The following is an 18,826-nucleotide window of genomic DNA, read 5'->3' as shown; positions in this document are numbered from 1 at the left end:
CAGGCAAAAATAAGGACGTCATAAAAGCAGGATGAGTTAATTCATTCTCAGAGGAAAAGACCACCCATTGAGTCTTGATATTACTTTGATCCAAACCCATGAACTCAGCTAGAACTTAAAGGAAATTCTTAATAGTGTAACAAGAGCACCACAAGGCATCGGCGCAAGTCCATCACCGTTCACTGTTAAGTAACGCTTCAAGTCTCAGCAGTGCTGTTTCATTCCACCATACAACTAAGAGGTCCCTCTTGGCTTTGCTTTTAATTAATTAAGTCACAGTAGTGGTGAATGTGGTGCTACAGCAGTTGCTTTCCGCCTAATTGTTCTCCAGGCATATTTGCAGCACTCCTGTCGAAATCCCAGGCTTGTTTCAGGAGTCAAGCTGCACAAATGAAGTCCCTGCTATTAAAAGCAGTTTGTTTCCTATTCCTTGGCAATCTGTTCCTAACGCTGAGCCCCACTGGAGCATGGACTTTTTTTTTAGCAAATTTTTTTAAGCCAAAGAATGGTGACATTTACCCACTACTGAACTGCTTTCAGACTCTAGACATGCTTAGGAAATCAGGGTTTTCCATGTCAGCATCCTATTACTTTCAGCAGCAAGAGTTTGACGTGTCCGGTTTGATAGATCTCAGTACAGTGGCATAATTATTTTCATCCCTCCGTCCTGGATCTAGGATAACGTATTCCTTCTCCTTCCTGCATTATGGTCTTTGAGCAATGAAACACATTTTTCCAACGCAGATCATTCTAATATTAAAAGGCACCTTGCTCCCAAAGGTTTGCAAGCAGGAGGAAGTATTTTATATCATAGTGCTCTGATTCTCCATCTAAAACTGCAGGACAGACACAGCAAATTAAATCAACTTAGACTTAGTCACATCTGTTTCATTTGTATCAAACTGGTGCCACTGAAGCAGAAAGCATTCTTATTCTCTCCACATTGTTCAAGCTGAAAATTAACTGGCTTTGCATGTAATGAAACTCATACTTCATCTCTTTACAATGACTGGACCTGTTTTATATTTTTAAAGCACAGTGACTTAACAATTGCAATGTATCAGTCTGTTACTAATGGCAGAGGGAATATTTCCTCTTTCATCTTCCTTGTTTACCTCTCTGGATTTATTTGCAGGAGATCTGTAACTAAAGCAATCCCTGTTGTTCCCCAACAGAATTAGGACAGCCCCAGGTGTGAAGATCATGGACGTCAGAGTCAGTGATGCAGACCAGTGGGGGGTCCAAGAAGAGACAGACAGCGGGAGGACCGCTGCCACCATCACGTGTATGCACAACGACCCAAACGCAGAGAACAGGTAAGCTGCCAAGCGCTTTTGCACGTTAACCCTTGCTAAAATGCCGAGAGAGACACGCAATAGCTTCTTTAATGGGTCATATTGCTCTTTTAATAGCAGTATTTTTTCCTCCTCAGCCTCCTTGGAAAAGCTGTAGGTGATCTGATAAGAGCTTTTTTCCTTTTGTTTCATTTCTGAGTTTTGGAAGTGGATGATCTAATTAAACTGGAGGCAGCCAAGTAGTCTGGGCTCACGTTTGCTTTTCACGCATTGTCAGGGCAGCAGGAGAATTCCTGTTGCCAAAGAGCCAATGGAAAGAAGTGGATTAAAATAGAGAAATGTGAGGAATAATTGAGAGCAATATAGGACAATGCTGTCTTCTTTATCTGGAAAGCTATGAAAGTAATAGCTATTAAGTGTTATTCGTTATTGCTGCAAAACACCTATGAGTGTCTCTGAACTGTCTCATGAATGCTGTGTGCGTTTGTTATGGTAAAGCTCCCATAAGCTATACCAAAGGTAATGGGAAATTTACATTGTTAGTCAGAATTATGTATTTTACAATACAAGCCATTTCTCTCCATTATCATGCAGTTACTTTACACTTAAATTACACTGTGCATAAATTTAGCTTGAAATTGTATCATAATTAGGAAATCACAAAACTTCATGTCAAAATTTTTAGTTGAGGAGTCTTTTGCATCCATCTTTTTCTGCAAGATCCTGCAAAGGTGAAAAATGGTTGTTAGTAATTGTTTAGACCTAGGAAAATGGTTGTTAGAGGTTCGGAGTGCAAAGTTTCTACTTTGTTTAGTTGCTGAAGCTGTGTTTGAGGAACAAATAAACCCCATCTAGCTCTGGGTACCTGCCATACAAGCGTTGAGGTGAAAGCTATTTATCCATGGGTTGGCTTTTTTAGCAACAGAGATAAATAGACACTGTTAAGGTGAGAGTCCTCTTGGATATGTAAAACAGGCCTGATCAATAGCAACCGAAAAGTGCCTGTTTCTCTCCGGTAAAGCTGCAGAGTGGAGGCGACTGAGCGGGAGGCAGAGATTTGCATTGTAAAGGCGTGAAGTGAGGGGAGGTGATTCCCCGCTCAGTGTCTCTGGTTAAGTCAAGTGCTACAGAGCTTTCTGGCGTGAAACGCCAGGCAAACCTTTCAGTTCATTAGCTGTTTCATGCAATTCCTCCTCATTTTAAAAAAAAAAAAAAGGGGGGGGGGGAAGTCCCCTCTTATTTCCTAAGTACATTTGTCAAAGTCGCAATTCTGAGATTGTGATATAGGAAAGTCTAGCAACCTTCCATCATTATTTTGCTGGGGTTTCATGGGCTATTGTACTGATAAAGCAGAGCTCTGGCAGCTGGATTTGGTGCTGTATGCTTTGTCTCCAAATCCTTTGTCTTTGGGCAAGATTTCCTAGTTCCTCCAAAAGCTGTTAAAGAAGCCAGTGAGTCCCTTTGGTGGGGAGAGAGCTCGGCCAGTAGAGATGCTGGCTCAGAGGGGAAGCTTCGCGCTTGTTCTGGAGCTGCGCAATGACACACGATGACTCCAGCAGTGAAATCTCAACCTGAATTAGCTCAGGCGGCTCATCTGGGGGTTGTGCAGTATCTGCTCTCTGCTGAACCTCGCACTCAGGTTTTTTGCTGAAACAGCGGTGACCTCTGTTCCGTTCAGAGCGAGGTGGAAAGCCATCAATTTGAAAGTGAAATGCTGAAGCTAAAGGAAAACTTAAGTTCATTTGGTGTTACAGAGGAATCTCTCTATTGAAATGAAACAACTATTTTTAAAGTTAGACAAAAATTAGGATGAACGCTGGAACTTATTGCCTTATACGTGGTTTCACTAATCCATGAAATTATACCTGTCACAGTAACTTACTTTTTATTAAAACTGATTTTTGCTTTGTGTTGAACTGTTAAATTGCACAAAAGCAACGAATCTCAAGTTAATTAATACTTTGACCCTTTCCTTTGTGAGATTAGTTTAATATTTTTGGATTAATTAAAGTATGCAAATAGAAACTGCTTGAAGATCGCTTCCAGATTTGCAAATATTGTAGTGCTTAGAGTAAATATTTAACTTTGATCTTTATTTTAATTTGCCTTTTTGGTCATAATGGTGGCCCTCTTGTTTCTCTTGAACAATGTGAAGTCTTTATGTGGGGGGGTTCTGCTGTTTCGTTTAAATGAGCAGAGACCTGAACTTGCTTTGGTTAAGGTCAATGTGGCAAAACTGTCGCTAGACCTGATTCATCTGTTCCTCCTTTTAGTAATTCAGGGAGCTCCATTAAAGGCAGTTTACGTATGAATGAGAGTGCAGGATCAATCTCTTTCATTGCAGAGCAGAGTTATTAGTAAACAGAATTGTGTCTACCTCGGGGGAGACAGTTTTTTCTCTCTTGGAAGTAATTTCAGTTCTGCTGACTTGCCTGGCGTTCGCTGGGAGTAGAGAAGTGGGTAAGCCGGGACCGAGCCCAGCTACTTTTCCCCGAGGAAGAGATTGCCAGGTTTGTTGTGGTTTTGCAACCTCCCTTGGGCTTCGCTGAGGGGACAGAAATCCCCGGCAGCCCTACAAGCTGGCTGGGCTGGCACAGCTTGGGGAGGGCTGGTGAAAGTGAGAAACTCCGGCGAGTCACAGCTGCATTCGCTGAAGCCTCTGACTCTCCTCGTTGCCCTTAGCTCAGAGAGAGGTCTGTTCTCCACAGCTTTGCACTTCGGTTGCTCTTTATTCCCCAGTGTGCAACTCTGATAAGAGCCACCGACAGACATTGCCTGCAAGGAGAACAGTGGCTTTGGACTGTGACTTGTTCATAATCCAGTCTGCATTCCTTTTAGCCAGCATTATCGGCTGGAGCCTTTTCAAATTTGCTTACTTTTCTAATCTTTCTCCCTCTCCCCTCTGCAGTGTTATCGTTATCGTGAGTTTTTCATCTCCATTTCTCGCATTTCCCTACGCAAATTGAGTGTTCATTAAAATGCTTTAAATTAAGACCTTTCCTCCTTTCATGCAGAGTGCATCATGCCTTGTCTGTGCATTACTTTAAAAAAATTCCTTATCACAATGTTTCAGGCAGTTTACATTATATTCTATTAAAAATCCATTTTGTCCAAGGTTGTCACAATTCATAGATTAAAGCTTTCCAGAGTGTGTTTTGTTAGGAATACATTCATAAATTCACCTCTTTAGTAGTCCCATAAGCTTGTATTTAAAACCTCTTTTTGATAATGTAGTTGAACAAAGAGCATAAAAAGAAGAGATTTATTTTAAATATACACACACGAGTATATATGCACACATCTATTCTGATATCTGTTGAGCCCCGATTTGCCCTTATTGCTGCCATCTCAAAGGACTTTTTTGATAGCTCATTGAGCGAGGAGATTGATTGTTGTCATCTGCATTTATTCTCGCTCATATTCTCTCCTTGGGGCAGAACTCTGTGAATCTCATTTTGGTAGGGTTAGTCGAAGCAGCAATGTGCTTTGTTTCAAAAAGGCAGTTTCTACTACGAGCACAAATACTCTTGCATTATGCCTGCAGCTGGGACCCATCACTTCCATTCCATAGGAGAGGATCTTCATGGATTTCTGCATTGAGGGCAGAGTGCATCTTGGAAGGGGTAGAGGAAATCAAGGCCGGTGGGCTTAGATAAAAATCAAGTGCTTTCAGCCTTCTATGCAGAATAACTGTGTTTATGAATGACTGGGATCTTACCCTGTGGTATAGGGCTATATGTTGAATTATTGCAAAAAATGCTTTTGAAATAATACAAGGCCAAATTTTGGGAGTCTACCAGACACAAATCCTTCATGGTTTCCGGAAAACTGATCCTATTTCTTTAAAGACCATGCAGGGTCTTTCCATGATATTTGCCAAAAGATGGATTGAGGATTGCAAGTATTCTGTCCTTTGCACCTCAGAGTTCTCTGGAAGCATCTCAGAACATGCCACAAATTAGGCTGCAGTAGGACTAGGGCAAGAGGACTTGAAAAGATGCCCTGAGAGCATGGTCCGTCTTTCGCAAGCTATGGTACCTCATAACTCAGTGCTGAAATCCAGAGGAATGGGATTTCAGGAACTTTGCCAGAGTGATTTAGCATTTTATAGGGTTAGGTTATTTCAAATCATTGGTGAATGGGAGCTGAGTTTCCATGGTCTCATTTGAAAAGCCTCACAATACAACATATTTCATGGTGCTCGGGGTCTCCTTGCTGGAAAGCTGAAGAACAAAAACTTAATGTGACCTGGCCTTTGGCTCAGGAAAGATGAGATGGCACAAACACAAAAACTTAGGCCAGAGAGTTGCAGCTCTGCTTTGAAAGAGAGGATATGAAGAGATCATTTTTCTTCCTCAGGAAAACTGTCATTACATTGTATTGGATTATTACCCAGGTGAGGAGAGTCTGATTGTCTGACAAACCAGCACTTTAATCAGAAAGGTTATATTTATGCTAACTGGCAAAGTTAATATTTATGCTAACTAGCAAAGTTAATGAAATTGATTTTACCTGCAGTGCTGAGTATAGTGTTATTGAGACCAAACTGGTTCTTCTCACTTAGGGATTATTTTATCTCCACGTCTATAATACAGCTTCCATCTCTCAGGATATCCATCACTGCATGAATTAAACTTGCATGAGGGAGACTCAGAATGCAGAATTAGGGAGGGTGAAATCTTCAGAGGGATTTTTTTTTCAAGTGTCCTCAGAAGTATTTATTCTGTTGCCTGGAAATTTATATTTTTTTAATTGATGCAGACCAGCTCAGCTGTCTGGCATTTGACATCATCTATCTTTAAACTTGAATAAAAAATTAAGATTCTATAATCATTCCATTTCTTTACCATTTTAAGAGATGGTCACAGAATTCAAATAATTTGAATGACTTTATAAAATTATAATTGTAGTGTGTGTGTATATGTATATCTTTAAATCAGGAAAAGCTGTTATTTCATGTATTTATAGGTATGCAAATAGATCTTTCTATTTTAAAATAATTCACTTCTTTTTTTCTGTGCTTGGGAATACCCTTTGAACCAGAAATATCACTCAAAAGGAAGATGTAAAGTTGGTGCCAGTTAAGATATGTGCACATATTTATTTAACGTAAATATATGTTGTTGGAGCTCATGATCAACTAAGCAAACATGTATTATTTGGTTTTGTTTTTAAAGCTGTGGATATGTCTTCAAAATAAGAGTTGAGGTTCTCTCCTCTCCCTCCTTACTTTGACAAACAGCCTTGAGACTCTTATCTCTTTATTGTGGGAAATACCATTTTCCCCACTACATATTCCCGTCCCCCTTTACCGAGGGCAGTAAGCAAACACTCTACCTGGAAGTCCCCTGGGTGCTATGAGGCTTCTGGCTGTATTCGGCACTGGCTCTGCTTGATTTGAACTCTCTCTCACAGCTTTTTGGAGGTGTTTCTGCATAGAATTCCCCAACACTGTGCTCCAGAATGGCATACCTGGGTCCCGTGTTGCCTCCAAGCTCACATGCCATCAAGAAATGGCAGTGTGGTGCAGAGATTCCCGCTGTCTCCAGAACGGAGCCTGCTGTATTCCTGGCTCTTTGATGAGGTGATTTACTGCAGTGACTTGGCCTTCCTGAGGATGCAGCTTGGTTGTGTGTGGAGTGTCTGTGCTCTTGGTTGGTACAGCACAGGGAATGCTGAAACTAGAACGAGGAGTTTGGTTGCTTCTGTAAGATAAATAAGCCTATAAAGATGGGTGGGCGCAGCCCGCTGTAGCACACAGCAGTGTGCTGTTAACCGCACTGGGAAAGGCATCGGGAAATGCAGTGAAACACTTACTGATGTGTTTATTGCCAAAGGAACTTTGCTTGGCCCCAGGACACTGAGCATGTAAAATGCCATTAGCAACAACAGTTGGCTGACAGAAGATCAATTGCATGTGGTGCTTTACACAAAAGAGCAGTAACTGGTACAGAGAGACAGCCTGTAAACCTCTGTCTTATTTTAGGCCCATGCAAAGGCAGTGGGCTGGATGCCATTAAGTTCACATAGTACTAAAGTGAATGAGTAAGAGGAACAGAGGGAGGAAAGAAATGCAAGGAGATGTGTTAAGCAGAGAGGAAAGAATAGAGAAGAGGAAAAAAAGCTGGAGAGATGGGGAAGGGAAAGCTGATGGCTGTCACCCGCTGCAAGGCTGATCTGATGTAGGTGAAGTAGTCGGACTTCCTTAGCCTCTCTTTCCATCATGAAAGCCATACTTCCATGAAGCCATACTTCAGCTACCTTGAAAAGAAAGGTTTTGAATTAAAAAATAGAGGAGCTTAAGGTGTGGGAAGAAGTCATAGACTATGTGGTGCAGTGTACTGGCTTGAGTGTTTCCCTCCTATTCTTATGCACTTGCTGCTTTACTTAGGTCAAAGGTGTCATGGGCAAAGAAATGTGCTTTGACTGTAGAGTGTGCATGGCCTATACATCCTGCAGGAGTTCATTCTCTGGCCTTTGGCCAGACCCCAAGGCACACTGTTTCTTGAGCCATTGACGAAGAGGATTTTATCTTTAATGCACTAGTTTTAAGGTTGTGACCTCTATTATGAGTGATGGAGTCTGTTCTGCTTTGTGTAAAGACTGTTCCAGTGAGAAGCATCCACACACATTTTCAAACAGAAATGACTCGATAGAGTCACAAAGAAAACCTGAGTTATAAGAATTTTAACTAACCTTTATTCTTTACATGTATGCCTTTTTGTATAAAAGAACCCAAGCCTGCTTGGAAATGTTTCTGTAAGATAAAGTACTGACACCTCTCAGTAGCTTAGAGAGGACATAAAAAATAATAGACAAATTAGCAGCAATAGGAGTGACAACTTACTGTAGACAGCTGTGGTTCTTCTGGAGGGATTTTTTTTTTCTCTCTCTCTGCCTTTTTTTTTTTAATTATTTTTTTTTATTTATTGATTTCATTCAAGGCCAAGAACAATGAAATTGTCTGTCCATCTCCCATTGGGAGCCTAATAACCTGATAACTGCATGAATTCTCTCCTGGCCAGCCAGCTTTATCGGATGACTGTTTCTTCCTCGTTCTTAGTTAGGCTCACTGCTGCTCTGGTAAGGACTCCAGTAGAGATGGGTCAGAGAGATTACTGACTGGTAGTCCAGATAATTGCTTCCTGGCCCCAGTTCACCAATCCAAGAAGGTAATGACTTAGTGACTCCTTTTATTCCATCCTTGCTGTGCTGGTATGCTACCTTTCTTATGACCCAAGGATATCTTTTTTGAACAAATATACCTTTAGTAGTTGGATAAACCTGTTGGGCAGTGCAGCAGGGAGCCCCAACAAAGTAAATATACAGTTGTCTTGAAAATCTGGAAAATGAGGAATGTCTTGTTGGAAGAACTCAGTAGTATTTACCTGTCTGCAGTGCAGTGAGATAATGCAATACAAATAGACGCATGAAAATTACTAGAAAATGAACGTTTGATAAAGACCTCTTAATTTGCCAAACTAGTAGGAAGCTTTGTGTATATCCAGAGATATATGCGGAAGATTCCTTCTAACAGTGTTTGTTTAATTGGCAGACAGTGAATGGGAATTTTTTTTTTTATCTTCTAAAACTTGCATCTTGCTTAGAAGGTTTGGTTATGCCTCAAAAAATATTACTATGTACCCTGCTACGTAGAATAGCCTCTGATTACAAACTACCTTTGTACAGGGTAGGTATGATGTCACATGAGAAGTTTCAAACTTGGGCTATGTGTAGCATATCTTGGTGAGCAAAGGCCCGAGGAATTAGAAGACTCAGACTGAGGAAAAGGGAAAATTCCTTGGGTGTAGAAAGACCTCTGCTGAGAAGTAGCAAGTCCCTTCTTGCATCCCATCCTCTACCTTTTTGGCAGTGATGGGAAGAAAATTATTACAAATAGCAGATTTGTCACGAGAGGAACATACAAGTTTGACCACCTGGTCACGTTGATGCCCAGTTTTGATCTTTGCCTCAAAAAAGCAAATTCTTATTCCTCGGTCTGGTCAACTTGCTTGATAGGTCAGGCAGTTGTTTGTCAGCTGTGTTTGTGACTGAAGACTTTCTTCCAGAAGTCTGATTCCTCCTCCTAGAAGTGGTTCGACAGGCAAATTTTTAGCTTATCTTTCAAGTCCTTTCAGTTTTGATTTTCTGTTTCTGTATTGGCAGTTTAGGTGGTATAAGGAAAATGGAAGCCATTTCTTAATACCTGACTTTGCTATTGTATATAACATGGGGATAAAAAGCAAAAAAAAATTAAATAAATAAAAAATCAGTGGAACTGCCTGATTCTTTGGCCTCTTCCTTGATGCAGCAATGGACATGCAAAGAAGTGGCTTCAATAAACTCTTCACAAGTGTGGTCCACAGAACCTGATCCGGAGCCCATTCTGAGTGACATTTCTTTTGAAAGATGAGCCCAATCATTCTGAAATGAGTCTTGTTTTTTAATTTGACCTAATTAGCTTCATTTTGGGTATATCATTCCTAGATGTGAATCTTAATATTGATGTAACAGTTGGGAAAGTTTAATTTCAGGGTAGGGTAGTCTGCATAATTAGACTGCAAGAATATAGCAGGGAGGCTGGGAGCAAATTTCCAATGCATGCTGATGAGCGAATGACTGTTCAAATAGTTATTCATCCGTTGGTGCTTGCACGCTTTTTCCATACTGGATGCCAAAGGGAGTGATGACATCTTCAAGAGTCAATGGGCCTCTCTGAGTCTCTGCGGGTTTACTGGTCTGTTATTTCCTACGCAGTATGTTTTAATGGTCATGTGGATGATTGTACGTGAGTTACCACAGGATGTCCATGACAAAAATTTGCACAATTCTGGAAAATTTCTAAAGCTTTTCAGAGATATGCATGCGCATTCCGTCTGTGCTTAATTGATAACTTAAGACTGAGCGATAAAGCCCAAGTAAGCATGGCTGCTGAACTCATCACTCTCATAACAGATGTTCTGACTCAAGGAACAAAAGCAAATGTGTGTTGGATTTTTGGGGTTTGTTTTATGATTTAGTCACCTTTTTTTTCTTCCTTGATAACTTAGACTTGAAGAAGCCTTTTTGTAGGTGTATGCTGATCTGAATATCCAGGAAACACAGTTCTTAATCACAGTTCATCTTAAAAATGAACACATTCAGGTATCTGTGCAGCACCTTTAGATATCTAACATCACCTTACTGATGGGAGTGTTTCAGTGAGCCTTAGGGAGATTACAGAGGGAGGGAGAAGAAGTGATCAAAACCATTATGCCACAACAGCATTACCTGAGTCTTCTTTAAATATTGTACTTACTCATATAGTCCCATTTTAAAAACCTATTCTTTTGGCAAACTTAAGTCTAGATTCAGAAGAGCACCTTTATGTAGGGTGCCACTTAAGTATGTACTTGGTTTTAAGTACCTACCTTGGTTCTGTTGATGGCAGGTATAATGATAAAGGAGGTACTTAGAGTCAGCAATTAGAGGCAGCAATATGCGGAAAATTTAAGTCTTGATGGTAAGGCATGTTATATATAATGAGAGGCATTAGTGTGTCACACCTGAAAATGTTGTGGAAATCAGAAACTGAAATATTCTGTAGTGCAGGAACCTTTCTGAGTATATTGGAAGTGTTGCTAAGGAATTTATTTTTGGCAACTGTACACAGAGATTTAAGTACCATAATTGGATTACTCTTTGATATAATAGGTCTGGAAAAGATTATTGAATGAATGTGAAATCGGGGAGCTGGTATTGAGGTATGTTTAATTCCCACCTTTACCAATTTATGAGTTTGGCTTTAGCGGAGTCTACTGCACACATTTGAATTCCATTCAAGGTGTGTTGACTTGCTTATTTAACAGCCAGTGCATTAAAGTACAAAAGCTAACAACTCACTTATTAGGCATTTAGCCAAAATTTAAACTCATTTTATTGTTAGGAGGTGCTGTTGCTAGACAGGCAAATATTAAGTTTGTTACTTTGATTTATTTGAATCCTCTGTGCCAAATACATTATAAAACATCCCAGCATTAACTATGCATAAATTATTTTTTGCTTTAGTTAGAATTTTTCACTCATTTTGCCATTGATATTCCTCACCTGTGTTTAGAAGTTAAAAAGTTATAAACTCTTTTAAAATTAAAAAGGGAAAATTGGCTGATTCTTCTGTCAGCATATGAATTTTGTTTGTTTCTTTTAAACCTCACTGTTTCCTTGACAAGAATGTTAAGTCGGAGTTAAGCTAAGAGCCTTCTCACAGTCATTAAGTGTCATGAATCTGTAAACTGAGAGTTGGGCACTTTTGCAAGATCCCTGGTCCTCCTGGGAGTCCGAAGGATAACCGTGTAGGGATTATACTACTGCAGAGGGCAGCTGGTGCCAGTACAGAAAGGCCAGAGATAAAACGGACCTTCTCGGGAGCACTGGTAATTAGGAACACTCTGTGGCAAGAGGCAAATTACTGGGGAGCACATTTGACCACAGTAGCTTCCCTGTTGGAGGGAACAGCTTGCATCAGGACTGTTTACCAGCACATCTCACTTAGCCTGTAATAGGAGAAGAGTTATGTCTCCCTTGTCACCTGGCTGAAAATATAGGACACTGTTTCATTATAAACTTGGACATATTGCCTTTGGGAACCTGCACACAGGTACTTGAAAGCTAGCTGTGTTTGTTCTTTCTATACAATTGGGCCTACGCGGATTTTCCCGGGATACTTGTTAAGGGGCTTGCTGTGAAATATTGCAGTCATTAAGGCAAATTGCTAAACCTTTAGTAAAAAAGCTTTCCTTAAGACCAACTGCCAATAGCTTGATCTTGCAAAAATTCCTTTTTTATATTGGTATAATTAATGAACAAGTTTGATTCTCCAGAAATTCTTAGACTCACTGGGCTCAAAAGCTCAAGAAGACATAGCACTTAGAAGTCTCTTGAAGAGCTTTGTTGTTGGGAAGTGCTCTTCTGCTGGCGTCCTCTAGTGCTTTTTGTTTCTTAGCCTGTGCCTAGACTGGGAGCAGCCCTGAGCTGGGGACCGGCAACCACAGATCCACCCTGATGTTTGCCAAGGTTGTGTTGGGCTGGTGTGCAATAGTAGGACCGACAGTGTTGCACTCTGTGATAGCCTTTGTGAGCTCACAGTGCTCCCACAACTGCCGGGATGAGACTGAGACAGCCAGGCTCCCCCAGGGAAACGTCCCTGTTACTGGCAGCCAGGGAGGTGGCTGCCTTGCATCACCCACACGCTTAACACATTTTAGCTCTTTAGCCAAGGGAGTGCTCAGCATTGCACAATCAAAAAGAATTATTTGCTCTTTTCTCTTAGGAGTTTTCAGTGCAGAGATTTAACTCCAGGAGTTATTGACCTCAGCAGTGAGTGGATAGTGGAGGTACTTGGAGATAAGGGGTTACTGTTTTCACTCTCCCTCTTTAGGCAGTTTTTGTCCATTTTGGTTTTCTGTATCTGTGGCTGGTGTATCTTTTTGTTAGATTAGCACTCTCCTTAATGGTGTACCATTTAATTTCTCTAGTGACAAGAGGAAGAAATAAGTTATTCCTCTTTTAAAAAGAGTGATTTAAGTAGGGAATAATGAATGCAAAATGCTGTCATTAAAAATCAGCAGATAAGCTGATGGATCATCTGTCACTCCCAAGCCTTGCCATAAAGGAAAAGCAGATAATAATTTTTTAAAAAAATAAAAGTGGTAACGATGAGTATGGAACGTGTTGACTGTTAACGCCTTAATAATGAAATCTGTTAATTATTCAGTGAACAACGCCTTGCGACTCCCTGCTGACCAGCACATTTTAGGAGAAAATAACTTATTTCAAGAGCCTTCCAAAAAGAGTGTAGCATGAGAGATGGGGTATTTTTCTCTTCTCCGTATTTCACCACTTTTCTTCTGGCAGATATTGATTCTACACTGTAGTAACATACTGGCATGAAATTGGATTTGCCACAGTATAGACTCAGATGTTTTGAGTGGGAATCACATGTCTACACTGGAAGAGGCATTTGGGTGCCTGCAGTAGGAGATGCCTGGGTCTGACCTGCCTGTGTTCAGGTTCAGTGCTTCCAGGTATGACTCATTTCAAGGGAGGGACCTAAAGCAGCCCTCCAGTAATTGTGCAATAAAAGTGTTTTTTCCCTGCACAGAACATACACGGAGGCTGCTGGGCTAGTTCAGATGGATGCATCTAAATTAAAGAAATACTAAATGGAGTGAAGTTAATCCAAGCCTTTGTTTGTTGGAAATTTTTGCCTCCCTTTTGATACCATTAAGGAGTTAATAATTTGTGGCATTCCTCAGCTGGGACTGTTATCTGGGATAGAACAGCTTTTCCCTTAGTTCAAGACATGGCTTTGCTGAGTGATAGCCCTCAGCAAATATTGACTCTGTTTCGTTGAGTGTTGTCCTTACTAACCTACCCCGAGCTGCTGAAAATGCATTAATTGGGTTTTCCTGTTGCTTCTGTATAAAATTAGAGCTGGTGCAACAATGGAAAAACAGCATCTCAGTTCATAGGTATGAGGCTGGTTTTCCCACACTGCAGGTGGGTGCATCACGCCTGGGCTGCTGGGAGGATGGATCTTGTAATCCTGCAGTTTTCAGAAAGACGGGATTTTTACCTGAAGTGAAAAGAATGTATCTCTTAAAAACAGTTCCTTTTTTTAGGAAAATTCTTTCCATCGTTATTGTCCTTTTCACTTCTGACATACACTGAACATTTTCATTTGATTACTGATTGTCATCTTATTACTGTTGTTTATGAACTGTTTGTTAATCAATACTACAGTATTCTGAAAAGTCTTTTCCATCTCTGGCATCTGTGTTAGGCGCTGAGTGCACGTGTAAGATGCTGTCTTCAGAAGGTCTCAGTAGACTTGTACTTGGTTCAGGGCCAGGCTTTCGGAGACCTCATTCCAGAGCCTCAGCTGAAGTTCACAAAGCCAAAGAGCAGCTGTCGTCTGCTCTGTTTTGTATGCCCGTATTTAGGTTTTTTTGAATGGGGTGCTCAGCTCCTCTGCAATGTAGCCAGTAATCTAGGCATTAGGCTGAGAGTTTTGGAGTTCAGTAACATTGAAAACTTGCCACTTATTTACTTGCATGAAATAGGACCTGACTGTCCCACTCTAGCATCTGGTTTAGCCAGACACAAGTGCTCTGTTCCTCACTACACACCCTAGAACATCTATTTTTCTCATTCGTTACGAGGAGACAGGGAGGGAGAAGTTCAAGCCCTCATCACTGTATACTCTCCATCCCACAAAAGCATTTCTATCGACTATGTCCAAAGCTTTGTGAAATGATGCTATCGTCAAGGTAATATCAGTCCTTGGCCTCTGCGAAGAAGGCTGTCATAGATACAATGTAAAAAATACTTTTACTCTTGGTGGTTGCAACCAACAGCACTTTCCTCCCTTCACCTTTTGAAGTTTCTCACTCCAGCTGGATAAAGGTGGTTCCCATCACAGCACGTGACGGAGCAGATGTGGTCAGTCTCGCGTGGCTGCAGGAATTGCCCGTTCGTTTTGAAGGGGTAGCAGCAGAGCAGAATGAGTCAGGTGCGGGGCTGCAGCTCCCTTCCTGTTTGCCAACCCACAATTAGCTCAACTTTTCCAATTACTCATGTTTTACTTATATTATTGCCTCAAGCCAGGTGAACATATGCAGGGTCTGAAAAGACTGTGGCCGAGGGGAAAATAAAAGTCAAATATGTTCTTAGAAGCTGAAAATACCGGCAGATTTTTGTTGGTTTGGAGATGCCCAGGCATATGTACTTTTATTCTTTGCACAAGTGTTTAAAAGCACTGTAGGGCTCCATTCTTTGTGTTTTACAGAATAAATTCTCTGAAACTTTTTTTTTTAAATACATAATAACAGTAAGTATCATAAAGAGCTGGAGAACTGGATGGGTGGGAGCAGGATTTTTTTCAACCAGTTGAATGGAACAAGAAGTTGATCACCTGCAGAGGGACAATTTGTGCTTTTGCCTCTTATGATTCGGTGAATTCATGAAGCTTTTGGATTGGCGTCGGTTAGTCCTTAAGTTTTACTTTTTTGATGAGGGGATGTCTGCTGGACTTCTTCCCTCCACCTCTTCCTCCGCCCTCAAGCTCCAGCGGAGATAACAGAACTGATGTGGTGATGTGAGCTGTAATTCTGTTTCAGCCATGATTATATGTCAGTCTGCTGCACACGGTAAGTGGTACTTCGGGATTCCTGCTGTGAGCAGTTGATTAGATTCTAGTACCTTTTATTCTATACATAAGGATTTTTTTTTAACAAAGCACAGTAACACACAAAAGCCCCAGTTTATTCTTTATTCTCTTTTTTCCACTAATACCTCATGCTTAAATACAAAACTAAAATGTTTTTTGCATGCCTGACCTTCCTTAACTCCCATCTGTCCTCCCATTCCAAATAAAATTCAATGGAAACGTTCATGTCGACCCTAAATTGTAGGATAAGTGTGTGACCTAGGTAGAAATTTCCTACAAAATGTGAATCTTAAATTCAGTTTTTAACTCGCTCTGACAAAATGAATGCTAACTGCAAGTTTATTTGTAGTCCTGCTTGTTACGTTTTTCTTTGTCAGCACAAGCTTTATTCCTCCAAATATATTATTGAATGAAAGAAAGAAGCTGTCCTTTTATCTGTTAATGCTGATGCCTGTAATCCATCCTGTTCATTTTCTGTGCTGCTATTTTCTTTGTATGGTTCTTCTCCAGCTTATATAGCACAGAAAAACTTAATTGCTTAAGTCTGATGTACTTTTCTATTCCTGGCAACAGTGTAGGTTGATAAACCATTATGTGGGAGATGCCTTCTGGAATATGAAGTTTGTGTTGCAGTTGGGATATGGCAGGGTTAGGGCCTGGCCTAGGAGGAGTCTTTTAATTAGCTTGTTGGATATTTTCTATAGAGCTGCCAATTAGATTGTCATTTCCTGAGCAGTTTTTGCAAGTGGAAAGTGTTCTTTCCCGAGGTCTCATGTTACAGGGCTTTCCTAATGTATGTGGTACCACTTAATTTTGGGAAATCAGGAGTGAAACCCTGAATCTATACCAGCAGCTAATGTTTGACAAAAGCCAGGAAACAACTCTTCATCTGATGACAAGAGGACAGACCCATTTCCTTTCATATAACTAATCGCTCTTGTTTTCTTGCTGTTTAAAGCTTTATTTGGTTGTTAATATTCGCAAATAATATGCTTGGTGCTGGATGGCGTATAACACTGGGGACCGATTGTGCCCCAAAAGGCTAGGGCAGCTTACATTTACTCATTTGCACATACTGTGCCTGAGTCTTAATTTTCTTTTAAATAGAGCTTTAATTGGGTCTCTGGATGAACACGTTTGTTCACTTCTGGCCAGATGCAAAATGGTATCTTGTATAATGAAGGCTGTTCAAAAGCCCAGACCCTGAGGTTGGTCAGCATTGAATTATTCCCTGATCAGCACCTGGCCCTTGGGCAACTGGTTGAACTCCTTTGTAAGTTTTCAAAATGCTATAGAGGAATGACGTGCGATACATAGGCTCTTTGTGGGTTACATGAGCAAGGTTAATTTCATCTGTAGTTGTACTTATTTACCATAAAATACTAGGACAATGCTAGTACTGTTATGTACAGAGGAGCCTAGTTAAGTAGTGATGGTGTTACTTATTGACAAGTCTTGCAATTTTTATCATGTCTTTTCAAATATTTACATTCTAAGTCACTGACTTAGGCAGTCAAGTGGTTTTGAAGAAGGATTCTGTTTCCATTTAAATGCAAAAGTGAGATTCTGCTTGTTGTGACTGATGAAAAATCTACAAAATTTCATGAAACTCAAGAGATGAGAAAGCAAAGGGAGAACACTTAAAAACTTTGGGAATCTTTAGGTTGAGCTTATGAATGTGCAGGATCTGGTACATGATTTTTGCACATTGGTGATGCAGAGAAGGGCTGCTCTTAGAGCCCTTGCATTAGGAACAGTACGGATTGTAGTAAGGAGGGCTTCCATGTTTTCGGGCATAAGTTATCTGTCTTCTGAAAGTGGTCATTTGATTTCCTGTCTTGGCAATTAATGATGGAGCAGACAGTAATTTTAAGATGAGCATGGTCAGTCTACTTGTTAATACACCATGAACACAAACACTGTAAGTTCTGAGGATCCCTGCACTGCTAATTAGTATTTCTGTGGTTTCACTAATCACTTGAACTGGGAACTTGGCCAAAACTAACAGAAGAGACTTCCAGTACAATAAATTGTTTTAATTTTGTGATCTGATCTTATGCATGGCTCAGTGTTTCTGAAGGCAAGGGTAGAATAAAATCTCATTTTGCATGATAACATATGCAAATCAGAACTCTTTGGTCCCAGATGAAGCTCCGCTTCTATTGACATGGTGCTAGCAAAATGCTGTTAAGAATAAAAAGCCACTAAAACTTTATTTTGCTGATAATATTTCATTATTGCTTTGTAAGCTCCCTTATCCATAGGGCAAAATCTGCCAGAGAGATAAGATCCCATAACTCCTGTTTGCTTATATCATTCCCTTTATGATTTATAGAGTGCCGTAGATGTTCATGGCATTTTGCAGACATATAAAAGATTGACATGTTCTTGCCTCAAAGAACTTAAAAATCCTGCAGTTTAGCAGCAGTCAGCAGTTCCTCCTATTGGAATTTTACTTTTAATGGCACTGTATAAAATCACTATTACACAGCCACCAAATGAAATGGCATTTTATTTTTAGTTACAAATGCGATGTTTTTAAAATGTTTGCTAAAGGTCTTGGGCTGTCTACATGACGGGCTAGAAGGCTGTATTCCCTGGCCTAGAAGACAGAACAGAAACGGTACAAATAGCCCCCTATCCTCTGAGCGGGAGAGATTACCTGAAACGTCCCTGTGACTGCCGGTAAGGGGGCCGCATAACACTAAACATGGTCGGGACATTTATGATATGGGTAAGATTCACTGCTGCGGAGGGGAGGATTCATAGCTCCTTTCACAGCAGGAGCCAAACTGCGTTCCCGTGGTAATGACTCCCAGCCATCACTGCTTTATGCGAGATTTGAACTAGTGACCGAGCAATGAAACGCTCTGTATCCCGGTATCAACTTCTTGAGTCTCAGAACAGGCAGTGCTGACTCCTAGCGAGGGGCTTGGGATGATTTTTGTAGCTCTTACAGAGGTCAGGCAGCTAATTCCTCACAAACTACCATGAAAATCTTTCTATTAAAGTTTAAGGGTCTAGGTGAGTAAAATTTTTGATGTGGATAATACTTGTAATGTCCCTGTCTGAAAGACAGTACAGTCACCTGCTCAACTCTTTACTTAATTCTATATAAAAAACTTTTCCCACCATTGAAACAATTGGATGTCATTTTCCGGTATTTGGAATGTTGTTTTGCTCCTTGACACGTCTTTACATTCTCCATTATTTCATTATAGTAAAATGTGAGTGTAAAAAAAAGTTCCACCTTACACATGCAATTTTTGGATTTCCAGGCACTTGTATAAAGTAAAATCTTTCTGTATCCTGCCCAGGTAATTTA

General features: G+C 40.5%; 1 protein-coding gene across 1 annotated transcript in view; it reads left to right on the top strand.

The window, feature by feature from the left end:
* TMEM132B (transmembrane protein 132B) overlaps positions 1-18,826 on the top strand; it is a 261,053-nt gene that overhangs the window by 107,862 nt on the left and 134,365 nt on the right. Inside the window, exon 3 of the mRNA XM_074606166.1 lies at positions 1,176-1,316. Within this exon, the coding sequence (XP_074462267.1) occupies positions 1,176-1,316 (141 nt within the window). The remainder of the gene's footprint in view (positions 1-1,175; positions 1,317-18,826) is intronic.

The sequence above is a fragment of the Larus michahellis genome, chromosome 13 (genome assembly GCF_964199755.1).
Source record: "Larus michahellis chromosome 13, bLarMic1.1, whole genome shotgun sequence".
NCBI classification, from domain to species: domain Eukaryota; kingdom Metazoa; phylum Chordata; class Aves; order Charadriiformes; family Laridae; genus Larus; species Larus michahellis.
This window is presented reverse-complemented; position numbering and strand designations above follow the sequence as displayed.